The sequence below is a fragment of the Bombus bifarius genome, unplaced genomic scaffold, assembly GCF_011952205.1.
Source record: "Bombus bifarius isolate JDL3187 unplaced genomic scaffold, Bbif_JDL3187 scf7180000008288, whole genome shotgun sequence".
Classification (NCBI taxonomy): Eukaryota; Metazoa; Arthropoda; class Insecta; order Hymenoptera; family Apidae; genus Bombus; species Bombus bifarius.
The window spans coordinates 494,637-516,232 of record NW_022884571.1 but is presented as its reverse complement, the minus strand read 5'-3'; the positions used below and the strand labels follow the sequence as shown (position 1 = coordinate 516,232).

General features: G+C 48.2%; 1 protein-coding gene across 1 annotated transcript in view; it reads right to left on the bottom strand.

Moving 5' to 3' along the window:
• Positions 1-18,473, bottom strand: part of LOC117212363 — a 59,786-nt gene extending 41,313 nt beyond the window's left edge. Inside the window, exon 1 of the mRNA XM_033457140.1 lies at positions 16,299-18,473. Within this exon, the coding sequence (XP_033313031.1) occupies positions 16,299-17,705 (1,407 nt within the window). The 5' untranslated portion in view covers positions 17,706-18,473. The remainder of the gene's footprint in view (positions 1-16,298) is intronic.
• Positions 18,474-21,596: the final 3,123 nt, after the last annotated feature.

The following is a 21,596-nucleotide window of genomic DNA, read 5'->3' as shown; positions in this document are numbered from 1 at the left end:
GAGAGGTGGATCCGTTCATACAAGGTGGTTTTCATTGAAAGAACTCGTTCCTCGGGCCAAATAGGGTCAGTCCATTCATCCTGTCGCGGAACGATCGGACGCGGAACACCTATTAGCGGTAACGGGAAATCATCGCGGTAAAATTCACGTTAATAACGAGATTAGAGAAGAGTCTGTGACTGCGATTTCTAACGAGTTGCGAGTTTACGATTTCATTAGTGCGCTGTAAAAATCAACACGCGCTCGATCGTCTTAACGAACGGACCAGCGATCGGAGCGTGTTTGTTTGACACAGAAGACACTAGGAGAGAAAGTCAGAGCAAAAATACGTCTCGCGTAATCTCGTTTGCCACTTCGCATCGCTTTGCCGCTCTAAGGATCATTTCGTTAAAGCGAATACACTCATGATCTTGATCGCGATAAATTACGATTTGTTCCACAATTGTATTTTAAGTGATGACGATCGAGCGCGTCGATGCAACCTGCCATAATAAGTCTCACGCGTACAAAACAAACTTGCAATTTCGAGAAAACGTAGTTACAATATGTAAGAGAAGTCGATGATAATATCGTCGTTACTGTTTCTGATTAACAATGTATCGTATATGCAAAGAGAGCCGGTGCGTTTTGAACGTTCCGCGTCTCCCGATTAATATTCATTTCGAGTTGACGCGGCTCACGCTCGACACAGATGCAACGTGTAGGCTGCGTTCCGAGACTGCTTCGACGAATTCGACGATCGCGAGGAGGACGCATAACTGATCGTTCGATGAGCGCGCGCTTTCGAGTCGATAGCGTGCATTTTCAAGCGGGTCAACTATTTTTATCCCACTGCTCCACGACATCATCTCTCGGCCGTTATCCATTGCACGCAGGCCAGTGCGATTCACAACGGATATTCGCCGCCTTTCCTCGCGTAATTTCGCGTATAAACCGCGGGCGCGGGACGCGGGACGTGCGAGCGGAGACGGGTGCAGCCGCGACGATGCGCCATAAGCGTCGTTAATGCATTCGAAAAACTTCCATCGTTGATCTCGATCGTCGTCGTGCCAGTGGTGTAAATTATTCATCGATCGCGTAACGGGAAGAAACTCGCACGACCGTGGTGTCCTTTTCTTCAAGGTGGTGCAGCCGTGTCCGTCAGAAAACCGGGCGAACTCGCGCGGTGCACGCGACGCGCGTATGATTTATCGAGCGAGGATCGTTACTTCGTTTCCTCCTTCGCGGCCACATAGTCTCGGAACAATTGATGAAGGAAGCAATACGACGCGCCTTAAATCAGCGGAGCCGTTAATCCTAATCGTCAGCTCGAGCACGACCATTTAGAGAAACTGTTGCAATTAGTACCACGATCGGGTCTTTATCGAATGCTTCGCGGTTATCTATCGATTCCGCCGGGAATTACAGTTGCCTGGCTAGCAATTTTCCGCGCCCCTCGCGCCACCGGAACGAGCAATTAGCGAGATGTAATCGCGATCTGTTCCATCGATGCCACGCTTGTATTCGATCGTCCAAGTCGCCAAAGCTCCGACTTGACCCGTGATTCCTCTTCCTTTTCGAGAATTTTTATCGGCTACCTTGTACTTGCGCCGATTAATAGAGCCGACGATCCTCGATAAGAAAATAAGGTCGGGACGCGATCGCCGAGTGGCGTGTAGCATGTGAGACTTTCGCTCCTCCGCTCAGCAACGATCTCATTGCCGTGGTGTGCTATTGTTCGGGAAAAAAGGTACAAGATCTCCCCTAGACGCGTGCAATTGTAAAACAATGCCGCGCGATGCATAACTAATACCGAGGACCCGTTATTCGCGTGAACTTCTGCTGGATTCCCCGCGGAGAAACTCGCGCTTGGTAGACCAGTTTCAAGCGGTCGTATCGGTGCGTGTACGCGGCATCTCTGGTAGATGCGCGGACAACGCGGCAACGCATTAAACAGCGGAACACGTTTGCTCCGACATGATCTTGAACGATGTTAACGTGGCAGCACGTGTGCCGGCAGCGGTACGCGGATATAGCTGCACGCACTACGATGCGAGTGATCTATCGAAATTTAATGGATAGGGCGATAGTTCGTTCTTGTTTAACCGAAACAATGCAACGATGACGTTTGTCGATCGATAGGAATGTCGATCAAACGATCCAATTGACCGGTCATACGAACGTAATTTATACGATGGCTATGAGATAAATATCGGCAGACAGTGGTATAATAACACTGGCTGCCTCTCGATCTTTATCTATGACGGTAAACGCAAAATCGTTGATCCACGCACTGGCTGAACGCATTGTCGCAACACGGGGATATCAGCGAGCAGGTGTCCAACTCCACAATTTATACCGCAGGGGCGTGAGAAGATAATTAAGATAATCGAAGCCGAAGGCGCATTGTTCCGCGATCCCGGCTCTTCGAAGCTGAGTTACACGCTGCGTTTCGTTCCACGCACCTTTCCCCACGCGTATTTTATGGCGGCCGTAATTGCCGGTTTCTTCTCGATCTCCTGACGACACTTACATGGCTATGGGCGACGATTAACGTCGTCGGACCTTCTCGACCTCTCCTCCAAATGTCACTGGCATCGGGTTGCGTCTAATTACGCACAAAGATCGCTTTGTCCCTTCGAATCGGCACTTGCTTCCTTGTGTATTTGTAAGTCGAAAAAACTCTTTTTACGACCCAACGGGCCATCGTTCGATTCTGGAAAGTCTTCGACTTTCGACGACCCGTTTCTTCCGCATTTCTTTCGTCGGTTACGAAAGAACTTGCAATTGGCGATTGATCGTGCTAGAACTGAGTCGAACTGCGTGCATTATCGGATTTGAATTTTATCGGTTTTCTCGTCAAATCGTTCGGTCACCGTTTATTTATAGATAGGTCAACGGCGATTTTAATCGAAGTCTGAATACAACCAGCGATCCTTCCAGTCTAACAGCTCAATGAGTACCGGCCTAAACCCGATCCGGCGGATAAAAGCTACTCCTTTTCAGCGGTTCGGAAATATCCCGTGACTAATCGCGCGCGCGCGAAGCCATGACGCAACAAAAGGTGGCTTCAGAACGTAAGTAGACACGAAAAATTTCTGCCCGCCAAGAAGGCTCTTTTATCAAGGATTCGCTGCCGCGCGTACCAATTGGCTCGGGCGCGGGCTTTCAATGCCTCGGAACGTTCCTCCACGACGCAGCTCCGTAAAAGCAACTTCTACGAGTTTAAGTATCTTCGGAATACATTCAACGATGCGACGTGCATAAGTTATGCACTTGCCTCGATAAGAACCGAGATTCTTCCCGGAGAACGCGATGTGCGTGACAAAATCGGAGTACGAAGATCCGAAGGTGGAGAGCGGGGATTTCCTGTGGAAGAGTAGCGGAGAATAGCGCGGTCGCTCGTGATAGGGTGCGTATAGTAGCCGAAATAGCAACAGCGGCTGAAGATAGACGACTGTCGTGGTATCTAGTTGGCAAATGTTAGTAAACTGAGTTGGAGAGCCCGTGACACAGGAGGGTCGTTGCACTTCCCCAATGGTTTCAGCTCATTCGCAGCACATCGTTTCGCGTTCCGCTATGATAATCGTCGATGCGGGAACACGGGATTATTCTCCGATGCAATTATCTTCGTTGCGTGCACGATTATTGCACTGTGAAGGCAGAAACCTCTGACACTTTGCTGTATTTGTTTGTTTGCGAGACGCGCTTCGGAATAAAGAAGAAACGAGAGAAAGCATCCGTTTGCAGTACGTTCAAAGCGTATAGAGAAAAGAAGTTGTGCATTATCATGGTGCGAGCTACGAAGCGAATTCTCCGTTAATGCAGAGAAGAAAAGCCTAGGATAAGGATGAAGCTTAACCGCGTAATACAATGAAGCAATTAAGTTGGCCATCGGTGTTGGAACAGCGGTACGGGAACGAGGCTGTCAGCTTCTAAGGCTTCCATGGCATGCAAATCGAGGCAAAACAACGTGACACGGCAACGCGCGGGACGTCGGATCGAATTAGAGAGTCTATGGGTGAAATTGATGAAACGCTCCGCCGTCCGTTTTTGCGACAAGCACCGCCGATGCGATATTTGCCTGACGTTTATTCTCGACGTATCTCGTGATGCATCGGAGAACGGCCAGACGTTTGCCATTGCGTTACTGAAATTCCTCGTGCGTTCGCCTCGCTTGTGAATCAGTCGGAACGATGACATCAATGGGAATCAACGAATTCGCGTCATTAATATTCGTGCGAGCATACGCGCTTCGAAGAAACGAGCGCGAAAGCGGTACGAAACTGTTGCTTCGAGCGAATACCAACATTCAACGGCTGGAGGAGGGCTCACGCGGAAATGAATGTTGCATTATGTTCTCCGGTGTCGCTACATTCGCAATGAAATCATCGAAGAAACCTGTTCGAACATCCAGCTACCTGTATCCTCGCCCTAACGCCTTCTCGAGAAACCTCGGGGATACTACACTGACATAGGATCACAAAGGAACTAATTACCGCGCAAGAGACGCTGTCCCGGTATATCGGGCACTGTTTAAAGAGGAAGCTCGACGTTCCGCGTGAAAAAGACACGTGCAACGCGAGAGAAAGAACAAACGGAATGAAACGTTATTACCACGCCTGTATCGTGTCTCGCCACTTTGAGGTCGACGCATAATAACGAACCGACGCGTCGCAGTTGCCATAATAATTCTCACAAACGCTTCACTCAGGTTATAAATTGGCCTGTGTCGTTTCCGCCTTAACGCGGACGTGACTAAATCGCCGAATCTACGAGAAAGTTAGTTTTGTGGCAAAGAACTGTCCATTGCATTGATCGTTCGCGTCGATAATAATAGAGTGAAAACCTCGTTCCCAGAAGTACGTGACGTTTGAGGGAGATCGTGAGGGCATTAACGAGCGCGAATGCACGCGCGTGCGATAAATTCGACCGCGATCAGCATCCGCGGAACAAACATTCGCTAGGGATAAAGTTCGTTGACTTTTCCGGTGAAAATCTCGCCATGCCGACCAGCCACCCACTTCCTGCCAACATCGCTAGGAAGCGGCTGCATTATTTGAAACTCGCCGTTTCCTTCGCTGAGTGAAAATAAACCGGATTCCATCGGAAATCACGCAAAGACCCGATGCCGGCTGGTTGCGACAGGAACGCGACAGGATCGCGATAGAGAATTGTCTATTCAAGGATCGTTATTAGCATAACTGTTAATTCGTTGATGACGTTGCCGCGTTACGCAACATCGTTTCTCAGCCAGTTCGTTTCTCTGGCGTCGAATAGTCGATCAACGTTTATTTGTCCTCGATTCTCTTCTTTTCGATCTATGGCTTGCCACGCGTCCGCCAAACATCGAAGATGGCTCGCAATTAACGCAGCTGGTGCGTGTCGAATGGACAAAAGGATGCACGATTGGCAATCGCATAATTTAATCATCGATCGTCACGTGCTTTCTCTCGAATTCGATGTTAATTAACTCGTTAATTAGTCTTCGCGTACATACAAATTGCGCATGCCGATTCGGTCGTGATATCCAATTAGCCACGTGCCTCGGTCTCCGACGGGGTTCGCTAGACGACTATTTATAATTGCAAACGTCCCTTAGGACTCGTGAGAGTGAAATTATCTCGACAATTTGTATTTCCATAAATTACCAAAAAAGGATTGAGAGACAACACGACACGCGTATCGTATTTTCCTAATATCTTGCCATTTTCGTTGTACAATCGATCGAACTTTTTGATCGAACGTTTCAAGACGAGAATCACGTTTCTTTATGGCTAATTTTCGCGTGTCGACTTCGCCGAGTTGTCAGTCGATCGTGCGATATTCTTATTTCTCCAAACGGTTAATCGATGCGACCGCCTGTGGATAGAGCGTAATTTGTAATGGGAACGTGAAGATGGAACTGTCTAGGTGGTTCCATGTCAAATGTCAAAGGTAAAATTCCATCGACCGACTCGGACTGCCAATCTAGCGAACACCACACACGACCGAGTATTAATTTTAGCGCGGCGCTCGCACATTGACTATTCGCGAGTCTCTCGGTTGCATATTTATGGAGGCTAGAGGCGCGTAGGAAGAACGAGATATTCGCGAGAATGGAGTACGGCTGATTGTCGCGTAACGAGCGAATTTAAATCTTTCGGGGTGCGAGGTGTATCGGGTTTCATACGCTATTCTGTAGTTGCATTTAATTGAGTGTAATAATGCTCGGAGACGGTGCGATTGTCGCATGTAGTTCCAGCTAATTTATTCGCGCGAATGATTCATCGAGTCGCCGCTTACCTTTCGATCATCGCGTTGCGATTACAAAAAAGTACGCTTATTAAAATTTCCTTTGATTCGCCAAAGAACTTTCTTCTTTCGTTTATTTCTGTCACAAGTTTCAGGTGTCGTTATTCGTGACCAAGGTAAAATTAACTGGCGAAACGACCCGTTGATTTATGGACCGAAGTTGCGAACGTTTACGATCCCCTTAGCGAATTAACGCGAATGGTTGGGACTTAAGTAGAGGTACACATGGGTGCTGCGACAGATCTCGATCGGGAATTTTTTTTCGATCCAAAACTTTTACGGATGATTCAAGTAACCAATGGTAAACGTACCGGCTACGATCACCTCGATTAACATTAGTTTTGCAACGTTTACCGTTAGCTAATATCCCTGACGCTTGTATTTTTCCTTCCCGACGACTTTAGACGTTTATGCCGCCACGCGAGAAGTCAATCTTTCGTTACGAAACTGTTTTATTACCCGCGTTTGTACTCGCACGGGATAGCCACCGATGAATGATGCATCGGTAGGTTTTTCACGGATACCAGAATCGTTAAATCTCTGAGAAGCGACTGAATTGTCGATTGCGATTTGTGTCAGGGGACGCGCAACTAATTAGACGCTTTGACTATCGACTATGCAATTAAATAAGCCATTACATCAACGATAGATACGCGATAGCTCGTCGCTCTTCAACTGGCGCTTGTATATGAAATATAAATGAATTATTATGAATTATTTATGAGATGGGCATCGCATTTGCGACCTTTAATTGTAATCGATAAGAAAAAAACGGGAATTGGCTGCCTGTCGCTAATAGATAAAATCGAGTTAGTCGCAATGCAGAATGATTACGATTGAGGATCGAGTCGGCGGTGTTTCATTAGTCGCGACGAATGATTATCTCGAGCGATCGAGTGTCCGTATAACAGACGAGTGGAAAAAATGGAGACAATCATGAGTGAAGCAGCCTTCTCTAAACGCAATCGCATTTGTGCCCATTGACGCAAAGCTCCTCTTGAAATTATCGGATCATGCGTAGCGGCGCGAGATAAAGCCGCATCTTAAGCTTAAGTCATCGAGCCGTTGCATAAATATTGGGCGTGAGTGCCAACACATAAGTACAAGTATCGTAAAGTAGCGTCAAGGTATACGATGAGCAAACAGACGGCAGAACATCTATGTAAACATGTCGGGCCACTGGGTAAAAGAAGCACGTGTTTTCTGGAAGCCGCATTCTGGCGTACTCGGTCGCCTCGCTGGCTCTCGAACGCTCGCCGAGAAAACATAGAAAGGGTAAACTTTATACTCTTGGCGCGAGTTAACATCGGCACGTCATTGCGTCATCAATTGCACCACGATGACACGCATGGTGATTGCCCAAATAACTCGTTCGACTTCGTACTTTGAGCCTCGGCTTTCGGTGCTTGTCGCTTCTTCACTGATTTTCTCGAAACGAGGCGAAGGGAATGGCTCACCATGGCCGATCCTCGAACGTAAAATTCGGTCCCGTTCGATTCGCCAGCGACTCTCGTAAATATCAACCGATATCAATGATCCTTGTAACAATTGATTAAAATAACAAACAACTCTTGAAGAAGTTGATCGTGCACGATTTGTTTATCAGTGGAGACGCCAATGAGAAAATTCCATGGGAATCGATGCGTGCAGGAGCAACTATCGTTGTTTACGTGCATTTTAACCATTATGAAAATTGTTTTACCTCCGATTGCTATTACACGTGTATCGTTTAACATCGTTTGCATAATTTTCCTTGATTAATACTTCGAGTACATGTTTCCATCGGTAACTGCCTCGCGTTTTCTAGCAGTACTTCCTTTTGCCGATGGCGCCGCGTCCGGCTCGTTTACGCAAATCCAGCGGTAACGTTTAATTATATCCTGCAAGCGGAAATCAAACGCGTCGGATTCTTATTTATCCAGCATAATCGGAGCGTTGAAATACTAATTCGCGCTAACGCATACCGCTTATTACAATTGATTTTTTGTCAACCTATTTCACTGTTTTTATAAAGTCAACGTTCTTGTTCGCAACATTGTGCGTTCGACGACGCGGCTGTTGCGTTCGCTCAAACGGTTATGTCTCGCAATTACAGAAAGGTCGCTATTGCCGCGATATCTGGTAATCTCGGGCGTGCAGGTTCCCTCTGTGACGTTACGCGATTTTCCGCGATATCTGTCTGCCGCCAATCGCTCGTAGGAACGTTCACCTATCGATATCTGGCCGTTGTACGATATCATAATTATCGAATGTACGCATTTATATATCGTAATTAGCGACAGGCGCAGTTAATCAGGCCGCGCAAATTGCGCGAATTACATCGAGTCGCGACCACTTCACGAGTCGCGCGATATAAATTGGCTTATATATCGCGCTGTACAGGATAATTACCGCCGAGACGATCGGTCAATCGAATAAATCACACTTACGTTGGCGGCAAAGCGGACCCCGTCTGTCTCGCTTTTCGCGTGCCCCAGATTCCTCCGTGCTATCGTAACTTCCTTCGAAAAGCTGGCCAATTTCTTAGATCATGCGTTGCTTTCCTCTTGACTCGTTTACTTCCTGAATCGATGGTAATGCGCTAAAAGGGTAAAAAACCCAGCCAACCAAGCGGACGCTATTAACGCTTGTTAAGCAGCGTTGACAATTTAGGAGCGCTAAATCTCACTGTCACTGTTCTTTGAATCGATGGCGACAGTGAAGCTATGCCGCGGTAACGAGGGCCAATGAAAATGGCCCTTCCGTCGTAAATTCGGAGGGCACCCACGTCGCGGTGTTACAGCGGCCAAGACGCCATGGTAGGTCGTCTCGGGAATGCCGCTTCATCAGAAAAATCGAAAAGTAAAATGTCTCTTTGAACGAGCGCGGTTGAATTCCACGCCGAATATCGCAAGTTACACAGTCTGCATAAAAATATCGATGTGACGTTGGTCGTCGAACGATGGGCGTAGGTAGCATCTCGAAGAATTTCGAACGGCAACCAGAACGAAACGGAGGAATGTGTGTACAGGCGAGCGAATTAGGAAGGCGAATCGAACGATTAATTTTACGGGAACAACCGAACCAGACGTTTCTCGCGGTTCTGCCTCGAGCATAAAGCTCCTTTATGGCAAACACACGAGGGGGGGCGACCACCCAAGATTATACGAGATCGTTCACGGCCAGAGAGTCAGCGCGCTGCACGCATCGCCACTTTCATTCTCCGAATTTCATGAATACACTACAGTGGCATGCGAGAGTTTTCTTCCGAGGATTAGATGAATCTAGAATACGATCGTGGAAACATGTACGCGTTGCATAAATTATACGCACGTAATATACGCACCGAAAGTTTGTCACGGGCTCGTGATTTAGCAACTTGACTGCATATTACGAAGAGACCGCGATTAGGCCGCCGTACTCTACGATCCTCACGGGATTTCGGAGTATTGTCATTCCACGGGTATTTTGTCTCGTAAACAGGCATTTTCAGAGTTAATTCTTCGACCGAGGAGCCGGTGGCTACTTCGGTGCTTCGTGAATGGAACGTGATCGCCATAGAAATTCCCGAACAGCGCAGAAACGAGCCGGTTTAACGTTCGTTTAACGTTCTTCTTCGAAAAGATTCTTAATTCCAACGGATTCTCTTAATCCGTCTGGAGAATAGGACGTCACGTGAAATCGAGCGTCATAATCTGCCCCTCGACCGAAAAACGGCTGCATGTTTTTCACGAACCCTCGATTTTCTTGGAAGGACGCGGCTTTGCAAGATCGCTGCATAAGATCTGACGGAAAATTATGCTCGAACGATACCGAGAAAGTGCAGACTACGTGGCGCCCAGGCTTGTGCGTACGGGAACCTTAATGGTTCGGCGAGCGATGATAACAGCAACCCCATTAAGGTTCCGTTAAGGTAAACAAGCGTTCTTTCTTTCTTATAACCACTTTAGATGGTCGATCCGTGACTCGAGCTAGGGCTTTTTATAATGACTTCATCCCTGTATAGGCGGAAATCTCGAAGGTGGTAACGTATTATTTAACCGATCGTGTTCCTTTCGCGTGTATCTCGTGCCAAACGAAATTACTTCGAAGCTGTTTCCACTGGAGATTTAATGGAAATCTCCGACAAGCCGATCGCCTCCAGCCTTCGGAATGGATCGATAGTGTAAACAATATTAACGTCCACGGATGGACCATCCTAATTATTATCGAGACCGGGGACTAGGAATATAAGTTACAAGACATCCAGTGAAATTGAATTTCTACGTAGCAAGAGATTGTTAACCGATTGCGTTTAGGCTGAGCCACCTGTATGCTCGTTTTTGTATAGAATTAGATATAGGCGCGGATACTACGAGTTTGGCTCGCGAGGACAGCAGCGGCATATTCTTGGATTTTATCGGCGCATCAGCACTAGAATACGCGATGTTGGAAATACTCCAAGTGGACACGAGAATGACCTGAATTCGATAATAGTACTCGACAGCTGTATGACCCGGTCGTGGTTAATTTCAGATCGATGTTATCAGACCCCATGGAACCAACGACCGATTCATTGCAGAAGATGCGGTACACAATATCCATGGCTAATAATGTAATCGAAGTCCGTCTGACCTGGAACGCTGCCCAATTCTTCGATGATACATTCGCGGTTTGACGCACCTCGAAATTTGAATATCGCCCGCTCGTCGCGTTTACCAAATGGCATATCAATTCTGGCGAATTAATCGAGCCCCTCGAGGTAGAATATTGATGCGTAAATTAGTTTTGCATGACAAAAGTAGCAGAGGTTTAGTCACCTCGCATTGTATTACGAATGAGATGTTAAATAACTGGAGGCTTACGTGCACTCGATTTTGGAAACTATCCAATCCTCGATATACAAATCCTTACATATTCGGCGGTACATACAGCATCTGCTCTGAGACAATTCTCGTTGCAGACGAGCTTCCAGGAATCAATTAGCCTATGCATGTTCGAGTCGGTCGAGAGGCTAGTATTCTGTAATTCAAACCGAACTTGCTGGCGAAATTCGTGAGTCACCGATTTAGCGAGGTCCGGCAGTTTCACGCAACACGCGAAACCCAGATTCCGCGATGTATTTATTTTATGACACAGCGTCATTTGACGAGGCAATATAATTTGACAACCGCTGGAAGTTGACGCATCGCATCGTTTTTAATTCCACTCTCGTCAAATACGACGATTGCTATTTGTCATATTTTCGCGGATTTCCTCGTTTTGAACGACGATTCGAAGCCAAGCCAGCCGGTAATAAGATCGATGATACGAAAGATGCGATAAAATCGATCATTCCAGAATAGGCCCTTTGGATTCGAACCTGATATTCGTCACTCGCTTTCACGTAGACTGGACTCGCGCTATCGTGCACGATCGCGATCGATGCCATTCTGGCTGAAGAGTATTCCATAAAAAATTCCTCTGAAAGCGATCTCATCTTCTTCTGCTGAATCCTCATGGATTTCCACGTTAAGTTAAACTTAAATAATATTATTAAGGCTGATCGCGAGTCAGTGGAACCTCGAGAAACTCGTGCAAAGATTGGGTCGATCGAGGTTGGCCTACAATTCGTCGGAATTGGGTCCATTTTCGTTGATTCATTAAGTGGATGCATGCGGCTTCTTTCTGTGGTTAGGCAGCGATGTATATGAATCATCGTTCTTCCCAAGCAAGAATCGCACTGCATCCTTCATGGCCAGTGAAATTACATAAATAGACTCATTACTAATGTTAATCTTTGCCGCGAAAAAGTCAACTCTTTCTCTACTTCCTATACTTTCAGGCGTAGTTTTCTTTCTATTCTCTCGAGACAACTAATTTTCCTCTTGCAGTAATCAGTGTATACGTATATAGATTACAGGACTTTCAGCCCGTAGACACAAATATGATAATAATCGCCTGGCAGATTAATGATTCGCGAAATCGTTTTGTGCATCATCGACGTTTGTTACACTTCTTGACGCGTGGCCTCCCTTATCAGTCTGACTGACTGCGATGACTTCATTACCATTTAAAACTCGCCCGAGATACATAGAGTGAGTGAGTGAGTGAGAGAGAGAGAGAGAGAGGCGAAATTGTTTCTTCAAGATCGAAGAACGGAATCATTTGCGCGCCGCGTTCCGAGATATCGACGTCGTTTCTTTGCAGGGTCATTCCCTTTCCCGGTCGACGAACACGGTTGGTTTACGAAGGGTTGTAACTTCGGATGGTGGCACTTTCTCCTGTAAGAATTTCGCGACAGTAAGCTACGAAATTTATGCACGGCCTAACGAGCTTCCGTGGTAACTCTTTACGGTCGACTTATGGATGTTGCCTACCTGGTCAGGTGGCAAAGTCATTTCTTAATGCACCACCATGAGGCTGCGTTTCGGCGAAGTGCCGAGGAATCTGTCTGCCAGCAAACAGCCAGCCAGCCAGTCATCTGCGGACAACGAAAGCGGGAAAAAAAAGAGTCGCTTTCTCGGAGTGCAATCTGCATTTTACGTAAACATCGTTTCTACGAAGTCTATCGGATGTTTACCGATACGCCGGTCATCACCAATTATACCCTTTTTAGCTTCGCAAAAATCATGAACGACGCAACGCGAGTTACTCTCGTATCACAAATCGTACGATATATTGTATAATAAATCGCCTCGCATCGACACACGGAATGCGTTTCTCGAAACTATGACAAGTGAAAACGAACTAACTCGGAAGCAAGCGAGCTAGATCGCCGTTTCTCGCTTTATCCGCTCTCGACACCTTCGCTCGTCCAACGTTACCAAGTTTAGCGTGTACGAGCGATCTCACGCGGGTGTTGGAGCATGTTTCTTCTAACCAGTTACCAACGACCTACGATTATCATAAAACTTTATGCACGACCATATAGCTCATAGGGAACGGTATAAATCGTCGTAGAGACGATTGTTTATAGCAAGGATGTTACAACTACCGTTAACCGTTCGAAAATTGCACAAATCAGCGTACTGTCGCGTAACGATGATTTCATTAGCCGAGAATATTTTCCTCGTCGAAAGGTAGGTCGTGTCGGGTCAAATGCCGACACGAGCATCGTGATCTGAAAATATAACAGCTGAGAAACTAACAGCTATGTATATTGAGAGTTGTGATTATAGAATCAACGATTAATTCATTATAGTCGCACGCTCGCTGATTCCTCGCCGTTTTCTTTGTTCGAGAACTGCCGTTCCTGAACTCGTTTACCCTTGACTCGTAACATAATAAAATTGCCCGCCATTTCACGTCATAGCGTCATGATTCTCAGTGAGAAACGCACGGAAAAGTTTCGATTTTTCGCACAGAGTCACGGTTATTCACGCTACGACTAATCGCTTATTCGTTCGGTTTATTTCGGTTACGGTGAAAATTTCGCATCGTGCAATGGTCTCCCTTTAATAACGCACGATCGAAGGAGAGATTCGCGGCAGAAACCACGAGAAGTAAGTGCACGTAGAATTGCTCAATTACCCGACGCAGTAATTCCACTTCGACCAGCATGTAGAAGTAAATCGCCGATGGAACGTGGCGGGTTTACCTTTGTAAATTGGCACAAAAAGACCGAACCACGCGATCGCGGCGACAGCCGACTCGATTTCTTTTTCTCCTTCGTTTTCTTTACAGCGCAAGAGATCGACTACCGTAGAATTAAGGTGTCCTCCCGCGGTGAATCAGTGGTTCGACTCGAAGCGTACTTTCGACCGGAGTCCTATTTTTCTTTTAAACGAATCCCTCTAATTGGAACTACCAACGGTTCTTCCAAATTCTTTCTCTCTTTCGCCTCTATCGTTATCTGTTTCGCAGACATACCGACGAATTCACCTCCCTACACCGTCTTTTCGATGTTATCTTTCTGCTTCGTAGATACCGCTGTCACATTTTCATTAATCGCGCGCCTATTCGAACGAATTACAAGAGCAAACAAAAAAGCTTTACACTTTGTATTAACACGTGGCGATCTCGTAGAATCATAGTCGAGAACTTCACGATGTATAACAGCTGTGTGTCCTCGATTAATGCATTTGGCGATCCCTGCGAAGATTTGGCCATCTAGATTCGCGGTTCCCGCGAACCAGACAGAGTAGCCTTTTTGTTCGAAGCTGGTTGTTTTTCAGCTGACTGACATTCTCACTGACTTCGCTCATCTCCAAAATTTACGCTCGTTAATCAACGCTCTGAACGGAATTTTAATCTTTCACGCTCGTCCCCTTCGCGGAACTATTTTCGATCAATTTTCTCCTTGTACTCTCTGTATCTCGTACTGTAGCCGACGTGCTTTTATCTGACGCATAGACGATGTAACTTTCGTCAGACGTAAGGTTTTTTTATTCTTCGACGATTACTTGCGAAGGATGTTAAGGAAAAATGTTGTATTCGAGCGTTCGCAAACGGCTGACCCACTTCGCGTTAGCTAACCATGGAACTATCGCTCTCGTCAAGATAACTGTCTTCAAGGATCGCAGGTTCAAGCAAAATTCATTATTATATACGGATATTCTTATCAGCGTTTCGTGGTTTTCTAGAAAATCTCGAGCTGCGAAAGATACAGAAAGAAACGAGACGATTTATTAGTGTTTGACATATCCTTTTAGCGATTTTTTGTTAGAGCGATGCCGGCGAAAGAATCCTCTCCGTTGATTAACACCCAGCGCGTGGAGCAGGTCGGTGACTCAGGTTCGACAAAAAGGGAACTGCGGTATCGTTGACCGAACTCGCGGTATCGATTTCGCACAAGACTCCGGCAATAAAGAGTGGCGCCCAGCAGCCGTGGTATCTCCGAGGTCATACCTGCGGACGCCAGGTCGAGAATTTTGACGCGGATAAAAGTGGTTTGCGGTCGGTTACCGCCCGTACTGCCAAGGTCGATCTAATCTTGGCTCTCATAGGTCAGAGGAACTGCATTTCATCTCGGCACGTCTCTTAATAACGAGTCAGCCAGCGAGGAAAGTGCAACGAATTCAAAATAGTTCTGGGAAGCGGACTGTACGTCGGAGGACTCGAACGAAAACCACTCGAGCTCCGAGTAGTAAGGGTGGAAAGCGTCATCGATGAGAGGCCGAACCGAAATAGAGGTATCTGGCACCTATTCGAGCTGCCTCGTGAGCTTTATTGCCAAGGACGAGTCGCGAAAGGATATTTCAAGGCGAATCATCGTAATCTTCTGCACCGATGCGCTTTGTGAAAGTCGATCGACGAGTCACTGGCGTGGAACGGAGACCGTTAAACGATCTGCCATGTTTCGGTGCCTAGAGGGGAAAAGAAGAGGACGCGCCTTCCACCTTGTCTGCTTTCCTCCTTCCTTTCGATTTTCGAGACGTTTGTAAAAGAAAATAAAACCGAGCGTGACGCTCACTGGAAGCCGGTGGCGCGAACAGAGGCTGCGATCCGAGAGGCAGAGCATCGATAAGGATTCTCTCGCGTGCAACGGTGAGCGCGCGCGATCGTGCTCCGTAAAATCGAGCCACGATCTTAATCTTCGTCGACAAGGTCGATACCGAGGAACCCGAGGAGACTTTACGACTTCCAGTTCCGTCGGCATGGAAAGATCTTGCGAACTCGCTTCAGGAATTTCTCGAAGGTTGATGCAAACTGAACGCGAATCGTACTGCTTTGAATCATCGATTCGCGAATTTCACCGTTCCCCCTTCTCCGTTTGCTAAAGATTCACAGCCACGCGCGATGGTAATCAAGGTCGAGCACGAGGTAAACTTGATCCGACGATCGGGAAATATTTTATCCCATATAATCAGATGGACGAGACAACGTTCGTAAATTTTTCTATCCGACAACAGTAATTCCCCGTCCACATAGCATTTAGTGTATCATCGATGTCGATTACTCGCTAATCCCGACACGGCTCGCCTACCGATTCGCGTTCTCTTCGTTCAATTCGACGTTCGTACTAAACGTTAGATTCTTGCGAATCCAATTGCTTTCGCGTCTATCGCAGACCAAACGAGATCATCCTCTCGTTCGTTTTTAAAACACAGAAAAGGAGAGATTTACGAAAGCTTCTCGGGACTAACCGTATTAGTAACGTCTGCCTGCATGTCCGTGTCTTCCTCGACTCCAACCTTGATGAGATCCTCCTCCTTCTCGTTGTCCGAAGTATTCAGATACTCGTCGTAATCCTGCTCGAGACTCTTGGTCTTCGGCTGAGTATCGTCGATCTTCGAGCCGGCTTTGTTCGCTGGCTGATCGAAGCTCTTCGTCACGAGGCTGCTGGCGTTCTTCGACGATTTACGCTCGACCAACGAACTCGACAGTTTGCCGGGTAAATTCTCGTCGAACTTCCTCGGAGACCGATGACCAGAGGCGGAGTTAACGTAGGGAAGGCCGGCGATCTTTCCACGATCGCGATCCAGCGGCCTGGTGAGATTTTTCGGCTCGTGTCTGAAATTCCCGAAGCCGTCGCTTTTCGCGTATCTGTCCATCTCGATGTTTCTGTAGTCTCTCTTGACCGTGAGTCTGGGAGTCGTCGGATCATCGGACGTCAACCTTCTGATGATGTCGTCGTAAGTTTTCAGCGGCGGTTTCTTCTCGCTTCTATAGAAATCGTTGTCCAGCTCGTCTTCGTCCAGATCCTCATCCTCCATCTCCTTCGAGGCGTCGTCTTCGTCGTTCTCCGCGTCGTCGAATTCGTCCACGGGATATTCGTAATCCTCGAAGCTGTCGATCCTCCTCCTGTCGGTCTTGGAGTGGGGGGGCTTGGACTCGCTGAAGTTCGATCTCCTCCAATCGTCCAATCTCCTCGATGGTTCCGAGTCATCGGAGCGATGTCTCTTCCTACCGTCGAGGCGCCAGTCGTGTCTAAAGATACCGACCCTGTGTTTCCTCCCGTTTTTCCACCAAGGACGATGCCCGTCGGGGCTGTTTTCATTGTACGCCCGCGGTTTCTCGTAATCGAACCCGTCGTCAGCCGAATCGTAGTCCCAGGCGCGATTCCTCGGATAATCGAGCCTGTGGTGGGTCCTCTCGGATCTCATTCTGTAGCTTCGACCGGCGTATCGAGGAGAACCTCTGCGTTTCTGTTCGTCCTCCTCGTACCAGCCGATTCCGCGATAACCGCCTCGATGATACCTAGTCGGGTAACGCGGTTCGAACATCCGGCTGTGAACGGCAATCCTCGAGGTCCGGGGATAGGATCTCTCGTAATAGGGGCGAACATCGTAATCATCGTCCTCCTCGTCCTCTTGATCCTCTCGGTCGACCAACGAACCATCCTCGTAGTCGAGTTCCTGCGACCAAGGCGATGATCGTCTGTCGGCCAGGTCATGACGATTTCTCCTCCCATTGAATGACTCGTGTCTGTGCCTGTGTCTGTGCTTGTCGTCGTTAGCAGTGTTTTCGTGGGGACGATGCCTAGCCTCGATCGCGAACAGACCGTATGCCATCAGAAGGATCACGAGTAACAGCCTCCTGTCGCGCGTCATTTCGTCTTCGGAACCGTATTCCTCGGAGCACCTTACATTATCCTAGCGACACGCGATCCTCGCGATTCTCACGATCGCGATTCCGAGCTTGGTCTGTTCGTCGCTGGAAAACCACACGGTTCGTTTGATTCAACGATGCATCGCGATCAAAGCGCAGTGGCACTTCGTCTCACTGAGATCCGCGACCGACCGGTGTCCCGATCGAGACATTAATGATCGGCCGTGTTTCGCTGGCAATGGCAGCGCGGATAGATCGCCAAAGGCGGTTATTAGTGTCCGAGCTTCGAGAATCAACGTAACGGTGATGGGATCACAGTCGAACCACGTGGTACAAATCGCGCGTGACCCGATGAAACAGGGAATATCGAAACGTCTCGTACGACGCTTGCTTTTGGCCACGTTCCAGTTCGTTCGATTCCCCAACAATGTCTTGCTAATGGAAAACCTTCTACGATTCTCGACGCAACGATCCTGCTCACGTCTCACGCCTTCTTGCTTCGAATATCGTCTCCGCGTCCATCGCGCGTTTGCTATCTTTCCTGTCACTCGTTCGCAACAATTCGATCCGGCTACTCGACCCTCTAAACGCCCGATTCGATTTCGATGTACGATCGAATCGACGTGACTACCGTTTTCCTCACTTTCCTCGAAAACGATCGAAACGCGCGCGCGTCCTCGCCGCCGATACCGGCACACTGCTCGCTCGAGTCCAGCTACACGGAGATTACACTGAATCGTATCGCGGACCGAATGTCGCGGGCGACTGAGGCCAGCCTCTCTGGTCGACGGCTTGAGAGATCGCGGAACGCAGTGCGCATGCGTGCGGGCGATATTCGTCTCCCTCTCCCGCCCCCTCCGTCACCCTCGGCCGCCGACTTTTCTGCGTCCCCTTCGTCCCTTACCTGTGTGCTCTTGTGTGCCACCGCAACAACCGTGCACACGTTGTTTCACGGACTGCCAGTGGACGCGGTATACCTTGGATCTGGTACGTTCGATCGATGACTACGCTCCGAAAATTTCACACCGAACCGACACCACTGAAAACTTTCGCTTTTCTTCGTCAAGTTTCGCGTCGTTCTCGTTTGCGCATTATTGCTGCCGTTTCAGTTTCTCTTCCACCACGTGGACGCACCATCTCCACTTGGCCACGTCTTACACGATCAACGCGGCGACGGGATTTACCCTAAAGCGATACCCTCTATATCGATTATTAGTTATTTATCTATGCGGCGTAGGCTATGCCAGCGTGCATCCATATCGTCGAGAATTAAAGACCGATGAATCGTCCTTGCGTATCCTCGGACGAACGGGACGTTGCGTCGACTCGCGAAATCGGAACTCGATCCAACCCTACCGCGTCAGTATACGCGTTTACATCTACGCGTATCGTCGCACGTGTCTTCCTTTATCTGGCCGCATGGAGCCATGGCAATCGATACACGTGTTTCTGTCACTGTTCCCAACCGATTCGTGTAGCGTCCCGATTTTACGATCGTCCGGAGAGATCGACACCAACGACTGGCCACCCTTTTCGTTTCCCATTCACTTTCGCGTCGCCATTCAGAGATTCCAAGAGGATTCGGAGTCCGGCGGTGCCTCGAAATCCGGTCGAAAGGCTGGGGCGAGAACGAGAAGTCGATAGAATCGCGATGCCTGGCTTACTACAACCGGTACAACGAGGACTGGTTTTTCGTCGCGTACGGAGGTCGTCTGACGTTTTTTATCGCGCCTTTTAAGCCGGCCGCTATACGCACCACAATAAATAAACACGGTAGCCCTTTTGGACGGCTTCCGCTCCGATTCGATCCTCGATAATGTTCCAGTACGCGACCTATCGCCGAGATGCATCGTTCCTGTGCGTCATCGGTCCTTTCCCATACGAGCCAGAAAATGAAAAAAGGAAGCTACGCATCCTCTCGAACGATGCCAGTCGGGTCGTATCCAATGGCATTCTTCTCGTTAAAGTATCATATCCGTCAGTTATCGACACGTCGCGCCGCGTCTTCAACTTCCAATTCGACCTTTCCCTCACGATGTCTTTTTGTCGCGTGTCCGTGCTCCGTCGTTCGAAGCGTTTTATCTCTCCTCGAGCTCGTTGCCTCGTTCACAGACGAGATATATCGTATGTATAAGAGGTACAGTCAGACTGCACGACATTGGAGCAAATTGTATGTGAAAATGCAGGAGCCGCTTAATCGTTTCACTTTTGCGGCATCGCGTTACCGATATTAATTCGTTGCCATTTGTCAGAATCACGCATACGGTGGAGCGGTGTTGCGTCGCTGCAAAAACGACGATTAAATTTCATCCTAGTCGGAGATTTCGAGCGGTGGCCGTACGGAACGCGTGCAATCAGCCTGCCAGATAAATGATCCGAGGTCCCAGGTGAGAGGGGCGAGTAGACGAATAAATGACGCTCCGACTTCGACTCTGTAAGACACGCCCGTGGAATGCAGTCGTTTGGACGCGGCGTACCGAGAAAATTTAAGAGCCGCGACTCGACGCTTGTGTCGCTAACAAATTCCCCTGAACTCGGTATGCATTTTTCGCGCCGGTATTAGCGATTACTTGAAGTGGCAAGCCGTCAACGGCAGACGTCACAGAACCGCTTCGAGCTCGCGCAATCAAATCTGATCCTGCTGTCTTTCTATTTCTGAACTCAACCAGGTCGGAACGGCCGCGACAAAAGACGCAAGCCGCTTTAGAGAACGTTCGCTTCCGCGGAATACCATCAAAATTTTCGTGGGCACGAAGCGAAATTAGTCACGCGGATTTAACCACGGCTCTCGTGCCAACAGGCCGCTCTGAATGCATCGATTTGTTCTACAATGGAGAGCGCGTATCGTACACGAAACTTGTTCGACGTCCGACGTTGCTCCTCCGGTGGAAAAACTCGCTGATTTAGAATCGAAGTAATATTTGTCGGAATTGTCGTCCACGGGTCTTTGGTCTTACGCGATCATCGTTCGTTTATTGCGTCTTTAACGATAATTGAGAACAGGAAACGACTTAGATTACACAAACCTACGAGAAAACCGAGCAGAGATCGGCGTGTAGCGCAGCCGGGACACGCCGCTTTCGATCTAAAAAGTTTTGCCCAGGTTCAGGAGGTTATCTCGGCAGATTATGCTTGTAGGTCACATTGTTACTCTCTGGAATGGTAGTTCGCAACGCTAGTTCTCTGTGTCAAACGCGTCTGACTGTTTTTCTCTTTGAATTCGTTACGAGTTATGTAACGTTTCACGCTTTGGGAAATTACGCTGGCGAATGATCGGCCTGGAAGTCTAAACCAGGGGGCAGCTCGCGAAGCGTGCAAATCGCATTTTCGTTGGCGATTCACGAACGCATCCGTGGTGAATCTCGTTTCGTACGGACTGTGTGTACCTGCAGATCGTGAACGCGAAGAACAGTCAAAGAACGGGACGAGAAGGAGAACGTGTGGCAGACTCTGATCGCGATAAATGGAATTCCTTACCTCCATTTCCGAAGACCCCTCTCGATGGGGTGACCCTTGACATCTCGCAACCCAACTACGCCTCCTACGCCACTCCTCTCCTTCTCGTTTTCTTTCACCACGTTACCTTGGCACCGAACGTTGCCACGAAAAAATCCCGCTCGGAATTCGAATGCGTCGATATCATAGACGTTCGCGCCACGTCCATAGACAATGAAATTCCTCCGTTATTATTTATCGTTGTGCCGACACGCGATCTGATGTTAACGAACGATCGGCTAAACGAAGCTGCGGTTCGATCGCCAACTCACTTACGAGAACGAATCGGAAATAATCGAAAGGTAAACAGAGGAGATTAAACGAGGGACTAGACTCTACGACTTGCATCGTTCGTGTCAAATGGTAGGGTAAACAGAAGTCCGAGGAATGTTCGGTCG